A 13,363-nucleotide genomic window follows, 5' to 3' on the forward strand; every position below is an offset into this window, starting at 1 on the left:
GGTTACACATCTGGGAAGGCGTCCTCCAAGAGATCTCCAAAAATACCCAATGCTAAACACCTGTGAGAGTAATTGGAGTTGGTAAAAGATGAGTCATTAATCAGTCTGATTGCTCTTTTCTGTGTTGCATTGGTATTTTTAGGGATCTGTTGAGGATGCCATCACCCAACATCTCTTCACAGTCCAACTCCACACTCATAGAATATGTTTCTCTTCTTCCTCCTTCATTCCTATTGCTGCTGTATTCTGAAACAGACTCCACTCCCATGTGTTTTCCCAAGGAATGCAATGCACAGACCTTCAAATGCAATGTGAACAAGTTCATTCTTTCCCAAATCTCTTCTGACATGAAACGAACTAACTTACTATAGGTTGATTAACCAACCTCTCGTGTATGGGCCCAACACAAAAAAGCTATGGCCTGTTGGATGGAGAGTAGAGATACTATATATGCTTGGCTTATCAGATTGGAAGTCGTTAGGATCTCACAATCTCATCACTATGATATCTCAATCTGGGTTGTAACTCTTACCATACTTGCAGCATTAGACATGCCATATGAGGGAAGTATGCCATGCATTATGGGATACCAAGAGAAACTTGATCTAAGGTCATGTGCCAAACAGCAAAGTTGTTAAAGATACTTCATGCAATCTTATGCTAGAGTAAAATACAGATGAAAACAAAAATATAATTTCTTGTAAGGTATAATAAAAGATCATTAGTGTGAAAGAGAGTAAGAGATATTTGGTAATCAGTTATGACTGTCTGGTATTCTGGGAGGAATGTGACAATTCAGGTGGCAATGATACTAAGAACAAGTAGTTCAGCATTTCTACCTGTTTGATCAGTTCATCTGGAAAAAGGGAGAACTATGAATTGCAAACATTATAATAATCTAGCATATCTATTAAAGCAAACATATGCAAAAAAAAAATCAACCTTGGAGATGAAAAAGTGCAACTGAGAAAAACAATTAAAAAAACAACAACAGACAAACAAGTTTGTTAGCAAATATAAAGAGAGGATGGACATGGGCATTAAGGTTGAAGATGAGGCCATAAATATATTCAAGAAGTGTATTTTGCAAGTCTTTCCCCAAACATAACTGTTTCTCTCTGCTTGACATTACATGGCTGTTCAAGGTAAGATGGAATTCAGAGAGACACGGATTAATATTATTGCTACTGACCACCTCCATAGTAAGCCTAGAACTCACATGAAGAGAGTGCTTCAACTCTGCATTTAAATGGGCACGATGATTATACCACCTACTTACTGAAGACCTAGAGTGGGTCAGGGGAAAAAATGCCACATATGCAATCCTCACTACAGCAATCGTTATAACAAACTACTAAAAACTTCTAACAAATACACAGTGTGCATTTGTTAAAACTGTGCTAAACAAACTGTAACTTGTAAAAAGGTTCACAGCCTTTTGTGGGTAGGAATGTCATAAATAAGTCTTACAAGATTTGCTTCATGATGAGAATACATAATCTTGCCCTCAGTAATGATATGCACACTTCAGTCACACCTAGAATATTCACTAGTTGATATGGAAAAGTATTAAGTTCAATCTGGTATACTACCTAGTAGGTATTCTATGTAATAACTTTTTAAAGTGGTACACTTTTAAAAATGTCAGCGATAAAGGTTATTACAGGAAAACTAAAAATACCCTGGATATCTGGATTGATTACTCTGAGACTTAAATTAAACAAGCAGTGACAGAACAGGAATAGAAAATATTTAAGAAATATATCAGTATTTCAGGTAGAAAAAAGCCATCAGACATCTGAAAAATGGAAAAGTAGCTGGATGATATTCAAACATAAATGCTCAAATATGAAGGTATAATTTGATAGTGGCTGAACTGCAAGTTCAGAAGATTCAATTATGCATCACTGGAACAGAACCCTCAGTGTCCAACTTTATAAAAAAAACTGAAATAAAATAATGTGAGAATTACAGAGGAATTTCCCAACTGAGTTTTCCAGGTAAGATTTATGTAAGCATACTTGAGAAGAAGCTAAGAAAAATGGTGGAAGGGAAACTTCAGGAAGAACAAGCTAGGTTCAAGCAAAACAGAGAATGTGTCAGATTCAGATTTTCAGTTTAAGACCTTGGGAACATATCCTTCTTATATTCTTATATAGTTTTTTTAGATTGGAAAAATTATACGTTTGTATGCAATAAATGAGACATTATAATCAACAATATATAGTCTGTCATTCAGCAATAGGAAGTGAAGAAGATACAAGAAGATGGTCTGATATTAAATCAGGTGTATGACATTACACATTATATCAAAAGTGGAGATGTCAATATGAACTCTTTATGGAGATGTGATGTACTCCTAAATAAATCCAGAAGTCTTCAGAATTCTTTAACTAAACCGACAAATCCTGTAACAAATCTCTATGAGAATCTGCATGTAAGCAATAAAAAGACTATGAAATTAGTGGAAATGATGAAAATATCAGCTACATTCTGAGAATCTGGCAACCTATAAAACAAAAAATATTTCAGCTATTTAGCACAATTTAGAACATATTGCATTAATGGAAGAATCATATTCAAAACAAAGATATTTGAAAGGAACTTGACATTTTTAGCATTTAGGAATGTGCGAGTAGACCCAATCTAAGCTTTTTATGGTCTATATTGTAGTGTATTCCCATTTACCAGTCTGAATAGCAAGTGAATAGTGCATCTACTCTTCCACCAAAAAAAAGTAATCTATGTTTGTCAGGAGTTCTAAACAGAGCTCCCAGATTATCAAATCCTTAGCCCACTAAAGGTATGATATTTGACATCTTTCATGGCAGGATTCACATATATAAAAATTTGTGGATAAAATTGAAGTCCAAGAGATTTTTCTTCACACTAATCTTTTGCATTTATAATCATGTACATTACTTTTAACAACAGCATTTCTGCGACCTATCTTTTTTTACAGGTATTTTACTCATGGATATAACAAAAAAAATTCTCAAAAATGGTTAAAAAACTATCCTCATATGGTGAACTTCAAATTCAGTAAAGCAGCTTTTCTGGGATGTTCACAAAGATTGTGTTCAAGAGTTAATTAAATCACAACTCTATTAGTTTTTTTTTTTTTTTTTACCTTTAAATATTTATAGATTTAAAAATTTGTGAGAGTTCTATTAAAAACTACATCGAGGTTTGTTATACACATGCAAGATAAATAATCACATTTATTTTCAACTTTATTCCATTCAAAAGAAAAACAAAAATCTAAAATTATAAATAAAATGGAAGAGATATAACTTGCCTATGATCTGTTTTGATGAAAATATCACCAGTATATTCCTCTTCTTCTGAAGATTCTGATGGCGGTTCATTAATCCACTGATCCAAATCAAGGCTGAAAGATTTAGCATTTCTTTAATACTGAAAAATAACTGCAAAATTAAAATATTCAAAACATTTTAGGAATATCATGTTCAAAATACTGACTTTTAGATGAGTCGCTTGTAAGAGCAACTCTCCATCCAACGCTTGAGGCATTGGTCTTACTGGCAGTTAGTCACTAATAGCTATTCTACCACTGGAAGTTTTCCAGATTATACAAATACAAGAAAAAGCCTTCCACTGCTTGTTAGTTATCTAATGAGGAACCATATCATATCACAATTAAATTTACATTGTTATTAATCTTCTATCAACAATTTTCCACAAACAATTTTAGTCTTCTATCAACAATTTTCCACAAACAATTTTAGTCTTCTATCAACAATTTTCCACAAACAATTACTCAGCACTACAATGTTGTTGTATCTAACACCTATATGGTCTTTTTCTGCCAAATATCATCAAACACCTGTTTTGCTAATATTTCCTTTCCCATTCTGTTTAAGTAACCATACCACCTTAGATCAGTCCTGCTCACATTTTCCTGAATGCTAACAATGTCTAGTTCCTTCCTAATGTCTTCATTTTTAATATGATTCTGCCATTGATTCAATCTATTCAGGCCACTAATTTTTCTCAGAACTCTCATATCAATGTCTTATAATCTTTGATCAAGTGCTGGTTTGGACACTGTCTTATATAATGCAAGTTTAGTTACTTGACTAATTTCTCTCTCACTCCAAATAAATCTATTCATTTGTTTCCCCTAACATATCAGCTTTGCTAATTCTGTTGCATTTCCAAGTTTAATTTCATCTCCACTAAAAATTGTGGCTAAATAGCTGAAATATTTAACTTGTTCTAATATGTTCACAATTGAGAATGCAGCTAAAATGTCCTATGTTCCTGCCTATTTTCATAGTTTTGTGTTTTTATTGCTGATTTCCATGCCAAACTTATTGCGGTTGTTATTCAATTAGTTAGAGAATCCTGAAGACTTGTGTTGGATGTATCTAGGAGTACAGCATCTGCATAAAGCAAAGAGTTATGTTTATATCTCCAATTTTAATATTAGGTATAATACAATTTCTTTCATAAGGTGATCCATATAAATGATAAATGGGAGTGGAGATAATGTGCATCCTTATCTTACAACTGATTTTACCATATTTCCTTCAATTCAAACTGCTGACTTACAACTTAAATATAGACTGTATTGCTCTGTATGTTTCATTTATTCACGTAATTGTAGCATTTTGAAAAGGTTTTCTCTGGGCACCTTGTCATATACTTTCCTGTTATACAAAGTTACATAAAGAACCTTGATATATTTTCATGATTTCAATTATTTGTTGTAAAGTGAAAATCTGATCCTGACAATCTCTATTTGGCCTGAACCCAGCCAAAAGTTTATTATTATTACATGACACCTCCAGGGAATCCAAAGACTCATTGAGGGAGGGCACCTACTCTACAACTCTGTCAGCACCACTCAATCCACCAACTGCAATGAACCGTAACTGCTACCCATGCCATCTACTGCCGACAACCACCACTAGTATTTTCACAGACAATCACAATTATCTTCTCATTTTTCTCAGTCTCTTTTCAGTTTGTTTCTCTATAAGTTTTTCTTCTCCATTTTTCTAAGCCTCTTTTCAAATATGCTTGTATAAATCTCACCAGGAACACTCAGTAAAGAAATTTGTCTTCAATGCTCACTTTCAGTTTTCATTTCTTATAAGAACACTATGAGAGATTCTGCTCTAGTCATCTACAATTTGATTTTCTTACATGCCTTTTGAATTATGCAGTGTAGCCACTGCAAAACGTTTATATCTCCATATTAAATTAAAGCATTTCTGGCTGAATGTTATCAACTCCAGCTGCCTTTCAACAGTTCAAGTTTTTGATGGCTTTTTCTACCTCAAGTATTGATATGAACTCCTGTTCGTATTCCTCTTGGAAATTTTCTGCTCTCTTCCTGTCACTGCTTGTTTCATTTAGTAGTCTTTCAAAATCCAGGATATTTTTATCTTCAGTTTTCATGTCACTTTATCATTTTTGATTCCTTTTAGAGTATTCTTTCCTCCATGTCTAAGATAATGGTATCTTATTATTCTTTATATTATTTCCTCCATGTCTGATATTTAATTTCTATATGATTACTGAGGTTTTTCCCATGACTTTTGTTTAGCTACTTCTACACATAGCTTAGTCTCTTACATTTTTTTTTTTTTGTTTGTATTTTTTAATGCATCTGTCTACTTATTTGTTGGGAATTTTCAATATGCTTTCTTCTTGTCCATGACTGCCATGAACACATGGCAGTCATGGACAAGAAGTGAGTTCTTTATCCTCTTGTGTTCATCTTGCAGACTACTTCACCACATGCCTCAATGGGTAAATCAATGTTTTCTTCAGAGTTTGCCAACGAGACTCCAAAAATTTGGTTCTTGTTTTCAAACTGTTTCTTTTTTAATTCAATAGTGTTTATATAGTTGAATCTACAGTTTATCTGCAAAAGCTGCTCAACTTTTCTTTTAAAACTTTCTTACATAACTGTTCTTTTCAATGTGATATTCATTTTTTATCCTACTTTTATCCGTTTTCTAACCAACAGGCTGTGGGGTTTGAATCCTGCCCTGGGCATGGATGTTTGTGATTGTCTTTAGGTGGCAGATGAATTTCATCACCTGATGAAATTCATCTGCCTGTGAGACCACCAAACTCCACCCTACTAATCTGAGGCATGAAGTGGCTTGGAAAAGTTTCATGAACAGGGTTTTTCAGACTACATAAAAAAAAAAAAAAAAAAAAAAAAAAAAATATCAAAGAATATAAAATGAATAACAGGAAAAAAAAATCCTTAGTGTGCACATATGGTATTTATAGCAAAATAAAAAAAACCCTTAAAACTAAGTGACAATCACAAGTTATTCATTTTTGAATAACAGTTCATTTTGAACTGTTTCATTCTTTCTTCAGTATTGTTCGTATATTATACAAAGTATGCAGTTTAGCTGTATAAGCTGCTCAACTTTAATTCTTTTTTAAAACTTGTGTACATACTGTTCTTTTCAATGTGATATTCATTTTTATCCTACTTAAAACTAAGTGATGATCACTACCAATTTCAAATCCTCTGTACACTCATGTATCTTGAACCAAGATGTAGACATCCTTATCAATAATGACATAGTCAATGAGGCTTTTATTTCTTGTGTCTTCTTTCTCCATGTACTCGTGCACATCTTTATGTTGCAACATGGTGTTAGTAATGACTAGTTCGTATCCTGAGCAGAAATCCAGCAGATACCATTATTATTAGCCTTGCTTTTATCTCAAAATTTTTCCAAAACTTTTCTGTATGGCTGGTGGCTGCTCTAATGACTCAAAAAATTCCTGCACTTCTTCCTTAAGAGAATGTTTTGTGGGACACCGTAGTCACAAATACGTTTCAGTGTCCATTTTCCCATTTTGTTTGCCAACATAAATACCTGAAATTGCCTTCTAATCAAAAAGTTTATTCATGTTTGGTGTTGAATGCTATTGCTACTTCTTCCATTCCTTGATCATTATTGCCTGTAAATAACATCCTGTACTTACTATTTAATAAGATCTCATTTGTTTTTGTCTTGTCTTAGTAATGCCAATTATATCCAAGTGGTATTTAGTAGGTCATAAATGGCTAGTTTGAGCTCTCTAACCAAGAGGCTGTGAGGCTTGTACCTTGCTATAGGCATGGATATTCATTAATGTCTGCGATTGGGGAATGAATTCTGCATGTGAGATAGTCACCCTGCTTACTGAAGGCCTGAAGTGGCTTGGAAAAAATTCCATGTTTGGTATCTAGAGCATGATTTCTGGATTATGTAAGAACAACAAATAAACATATAAAATATAGGTTTATAAATAAATAAATAAATAAATAAAAAAAAAACAGCCCACCTTCCCAAGGTACTAACACATCATAGATTTACAACTCTTCATAGGTAGAAAGGGGGAGGGATGTAAATAAATTATAATACTGGAATAAACTCACAAAATATCATTTTATTAGTATAATTTTCATCTAAGTATCAAAGGCATCTTCAGTACAAAGCTAATCAAACAATAACTGACAATTCAAAGGCACCTGCTAAGCAGCTAATGTAAGATAACTAAAAAAAAGGTCATTAAATTTCCTAACTTATTAAAAAATAAAATAAATAAATAATTAAATAAATAAATAAATATATATATATATATATATATATATATAGATACAATTAAAAGAAAAAGGAAAAAAATCTGAATGGAAAGAGTGCATGAAAAATGCTAGGACAAACAGGCCATGTTTATCTCAAAATTGTACAGAAGACTCTCTAAGTCAAGTAAAAAATAACCTCTACGCAAGACCTTAGTCACTTTCATCATACCGTCAACAGGCACAAGTAATCATGGACCATTATGTGTAAAACAACCCCAGAACGTCTTTTTAGCTAGGTGCTTAAGAGCTTGAAGGTGTGCAGGAGAAGTCTTCAGTTGTATTTGCAAACATAGGGTACTTGCTCTCCTTGGACAAAGAAATAGCTCTCATCTGAGAATATGACCTTCTTCCACTTCTCAACAGCCCAATCTTTGTACTTTTGCCCATTGGAGCCCCTTTTTCTGTATAGCCTTTGTCAACAGTTGTTTCTTTTTTGGTCTGTGGGCAGTCCTCCCTGCTTTCAACAATCTTTGACAAACTGTCATGTCAGAAACATTAATCCCACTAGCTGCCAAGTCTCTATTTAAGTCTATGGCAGACAATCTTGAATTCATTTTGCTTTTCCTAACTAGTAAATGACCTTGAGTAAGGTGCAGTTTTTCTTTTTTGCTCACATTTTCCTTTTCTGTCAGGAGAAAAGGTACCTGTCTATCTAAACTTCCCAAACCAACACCACACTCACTGGCAATTTGTTTTTGAGTCATAAGTGTGTGCTAACAAAGAGTACATATATCTGAATGCTTTCTTGGAGATGTATCCATTTTATAGTTACACAAAATGAATAAATACTATGAATGTCAACTTGTTTACACTATTCAAAATGCACATCAGTACTAATAAACATCAGAGGCAATTAAAACATGCAGCACTCAATCAAAATAGTGATCTAAAACCAAAATTACTGTGAAATGAAACAAAAACCAAATCAAAACCTTAGACAAAAATTCAGCTTGTTAGGCTTAATTTGTTTGCTACTGCGCACGTGTGTGTGTGTGAGAGAGATCTGGTTAATAATTTCTCCAAGCTTATGGTTAATATTAGTCTGGAGATATCCATGAAGCCAAATCATTTAATAATAGTAATTATTTTTAACTTAACTTCTGATTTTGTTGCTTATACATTTATCTGCTTTTGATTTTTGATGCTAAGTCATCTGATAAATGCTTGTTGTTAATTCGCTGTTCATGATTTTATTCTACTGTTTGTTTATACTGTTTACTTAGATTATTTATAAATAAACATATTATTTATATGTTTACTTATATTATACTGGTACCTCCAGGGAGGCAGGGCTCATTGAGGAAGGGGTCCTATGCAGACCATACTATGCCTAAATAAACTGAAAAAAACATTGAAGATGCATTCAACACTAGTAGCTTATTCTGTTCAGCTATTGCATTCCATGAGAAGAACCTGGACTTCACATGCACTTCCTGATCATACTTATACTTAGCTTCAAAGGATGACCCCCACACACACATACACACTTATCACCTTTACACTTTACCTTGTATTTATACTGTAAGATACCCTTAGAAACTTAATGTTTCTATCTTTTAACTCTGATTTACAAACTCTTAAGGTAACATTCCTTTAGTCTGTTTTCATATGCAATTTATTCCATGGGTTAGATATTATCTTACCCAATGCTGAATCTTTTCTGCTGTTTCCTTATTTCTCTGAAACTTATGCAACCATGTCTGACCATAGCAATCCTTATTCTATCTGGGTTTCTATGTTGTCTCTGATCAGAACTAACAATTTGAAAAAGTTGTCAAGCCAGTGAAATCTAATCAATGCACTAATAAAAGGAGACTATATGGATTCTGGGCAGAGTCAACGTATTTTAAGTAATTTAAATAACAATGATCTAAGCACAGACCCTTATAATTCCCCATTGGTTACCCTCCTTTTCATTAGTTTCAGGGGCTCTGCACATCAGTCGCTGATGCCTGTCAGTCAGCCACATATGTTCCAATTCTATTTTGCATGCCATCCCTTTGAGTTAGTATAATAACTTCCTATATAAATTATGATGCATATTACATATCATTATGGTATATTAGATCAAAAATATGGATGTCAAGAACAGAAGCATGAAAAGATTACTCGCAGTAGAAAGGGTGCCTTGTGGCAGTATTTCTGGTATCATAATGCTAGACTGCCATTTTAACCTTGAACAGAAGAAAGTCTGTTCTAGGTTAAATTCTAATAACCAAGTTGAGGATTGTTAAGCTGGTTCCCAAGTTAACTGATCTTTGATACAGATAAATAGGGAAGATTTCACTTCTGGATAATCAGGTTTTTAAACTCTACAACTCAGAAAATCCAGGTAGAACTCATTATTTCAGACAATACTAATTTGGGTTTAAGTATATGAGATGGTGACAGCTGTTTCTGATATGCATAAATTCTTGGCTTCATTAACCTACCAAAAATTTGGGAGGCAGTCATTTTGAGACCAATTCCAATCTAACAACTGTAAACTTTTTAGCCAACATTAGAAGGTGGAAAGTCAAGACTTTAGTTCAGTTGTTAGTTACAGCCTGAATTGTTTCTAACATTTAACTACTATTAATTATGTAATGTGGCAAGTTATTTAATGACGACATTAAGTATCATTGATGACATCTTCAATATCCTCATTCTACCTGGATTTTTATACGGTCTCTGATGAGAATCGACAGTTTGAAAAAGTTGTCAAGCTAGTGAAACCTAATCAAAGCACTAATGAAAGGAGACTATATGGATTCCTGGGCAGAGTGAACGTATTTTAAGCAGTGACTCCTATGTCAAAGGTTTATTTTTGTTTCTTTTATCATCATATGCAGTAATAATGTAAATAAAAATTACATTATTACTAACTTCCTATCTACAATTTTCCCCCAAATCAATCCGTTACCTGTCAAGTCTCCAACATTATTATTAGATCTTATATTTCTATTTTATATAGCACTTTTTACTGTATCAATCCACCTATATCTTGGTTTTCCTCTAAGTCTTTTTCCTGTCAACCTGGCAGAGAACACTTGTTTTGCTAATCTTAACTCACTGCATTCTGTTTAAGTGACCATACCACCTGAGATTATCTCTACTAACACATTCCTGGATGCTAATAATATCAAGTTCTTTCCTAATATTCTCATTTTTAATATGATATTGCCATTGATGCCATCTGTTCATGCCTCTAATCTTTCTCAGGACTCTCGTATCTGTGGTCTCTAGTCTTTGGTCAAGGTTTTATTTCTAACACAGCTCTCAGATCCATAAGTTAAAATTGGTTTGAACACTGTCTTGTATACAGTTCATATAGCGTTCTGACTAATTTCTCTCTTATTCCATATAAATTTATTCAGTTGCCATGCTACCATACCAGCTTTATTGATTCTGTTGTCTAAAAATCATGCATAAGTAGCTGAAATGTTTTACTTGTTCTATAGGTTCTCCATTCACAATGCAGTTGATATTTTCAATGCTCCTAGCTATTTTCATTGTCTTTGTCTTGTTGTTGCTGACCTTCATACCAAATCTATTACTTCAGCTATTCAACTTAGTCAGGGAATCTTGCAGACTTGTACTGGATTTATTTACAAGTATAACATCATCTGCATAAAGGAAAGAGCTAAGTTTGACATATGCAATTCTAATGTCAGGCATAATGTCACTTTCTTTCATAATGTGATCCACATAGATAATGAATAACAGAGGGGATAATGTACATCCTTGTCTGACAGCAGAGTTAACATCAAACCATTTTCCTGTACTTCCTTCAATTACAACTGGTGACTTACAACTCAAATAAAGACTAATTATCGCTTGATATAATGCTCCATTAACACCAGATAACTGTAGCATTTTGAAAGCATTTCTCATGGCACCTTGTCGTATGCCTTTTGTAAGTCTACAAAAACTTAAATATAGACCTTTGATATTTTTCATGATTTCTCAACTATTTGGCATAAAGTGAAGATCTGATCCTGACAGCCTCTATTTGGCCTGAATCCAGGTTGTTCTTCAATAAGCTTTTCTTCCACAATTCTTCTCAACCGTTTCTCAAGTATACTTGCATAAATTTTACCAGGAACACTCATTAGGGAAATACCACTGTAATTCTGACAATCAGTTATATTTTCCTTTTTATATATGGGTACTATGAGAGCTCTATTCCAATCATCTGAAATTCATCCTTCTGTCCAGGCCTTCTGAACAGAGGGATGAATGCAGTGCTGCCACTGCAAGACCTCCATACTTGAGCATTTCTTGTCGAATATCATCTACTCCTGCTGACTTTCCACATTTCAGGTTGAAGTAGGAAAAAACCACCAGGCTTTTGATGTTTTTTTTTTCTATTTCAAGTATAGATATGTATTCCTGATTGCATGTCTGTTGAGTGTTTTTTTATCATTGTGCTGTGATCACTGCTTGTTTCATTTAGCAATTTTTTTGAAGTAATTACACCATGCATCAAGGATATCTTTTCACAAGTTTTCATGTCACCTTTATCATCTCTAATTCCTTTTACAGCACACTCTTTCCTCCATTTTTGAGCTTTTTCAACAGCCTCCAGAATATTTTGCCACCTTGATATTTATTTTCTATGTTCCTGCCAAAGTTCTCCCATGACTTCTGTTTAGCTAGTGTTACACACTGTTTAGCTTTCTAACATTTGTCTCTCTCTCTCTCTGTATTCTCTAAGAGTATAAGATGACTTATTTGCCAGGAACTTTTGATATGCTTTCTTCTTTTCCTTCACTGTCTCTAACTAGAAAAATCAGAACTCCACCATGGAGTTCTGATTTTTCTATCCTTGCAGGCAAATTCACTATACGACTCTGGCTGAATCAATGTTTTCTTCAGGATTTGCTACTAAATCTCCAAGGTTTGGTTCCTGTTCTCAAACTCTTTCATTTTTTCTTCAATAATGTTTGTGTATTTTAGTCTACAGTTTACACCTAAGACCTGTTCAACTTTTATTAACTTTAAAACTTTCTTACATGTTCTTCTTTTCAATATAAAATTCAATTTTATCTTGCTCAAGAATAAATGGTGATCACTTCCAATTTCAATGTACACTCTAGTGTCCTGCACCAGTGAGAAAACATCACTATCAACAATAACATAGTCAATGAGACTTTTCTTATTCCTTGCTTCTTCTCTTGATGTGAATTTGTGCACATTTTTATGTTGGAACATTGTGTTAGTAATAACCAGTCCATGTCCTGAACAGAAATCCAACAGGTATTTGACCTTATTATTAGCTTTACTCTTCTCAAAATTTTCCCCAAATATTTTTGTATGTCTGACAATCATTTCCTACTCTGATATTTAGATCCCCCAACAAGGACTAACTTTCCCATTTTCCATTGTATCAGTTGCTTTCTCTAAAGCCTGAAAAAATTCCTCCACTTCTACCTTAGTAGAACCTTCTGTGGGACCACAGAAGTAAGTCTCATTGTCCAGTTCCCCATTCTGATATTTGCCAATTTTAATCAAATAAAATTTCTTTTATTTGATTACAAAATAATGACGTCTAATATTTTCATTAAATAAGATATCTACTGTCCCAAAGTACAAGAATCAAAAAAAAAAAGTCAGTTACTAAAGACTTTAGTCATATGCAGAAAAAGGTATCTGAAGTACCTTATTTTATCTGATACATATATGAACAACATAATATCAAGTCTCTCAAACTTTAAGACCTACATAGGGTTAAGAAAATGAAATATGATCCAA

At 33.4% G+C, this 13,363-nt stretch overlaps 1 protein-coding gene across 3 annotated transcripts in view; it reads right to left on the reverse strand.

Moving 5' to 3' along the window:
- g (adaptor-related protein complex 3, delta 1 subunit-like garnet) overlaps window positions 1–13,363 on the reverse strand; it is a 563,264-nt gene that overhangs the window by 238,549 nt on the left and 311,352 nt on the right. For all 3 annotated transcript variants that reach the window (XM_090410782.1, XM_090410781.1, XM_090410783.1), the window contains one exon: window positions 3,299–3,391. In XM_090410782.1, the coding sequence (XP_090266908.1) occupies window positions 3,299–3,391 (93 nt within the window). The remainder of the gene's footprint in view (window positions 1–3,298; window positions 3,392–13,363) is intronic.

The sequence above is a fragment of the Typopeltis vanoorti genome, chromosome 20 (assembly GCF_054136105.1).
Source record: "Typopeltis vanoorti isolate ZY-2024b chromosome 20, IOZ_Tvanoo_1.0, whole genome shotgun sequence".
NCBI lineage: Eukaryota > Metazoa > Arthropoda > Arachnida > Uropygi > Thelyphonidae > Typopeltis > Typopeltis vanoorti.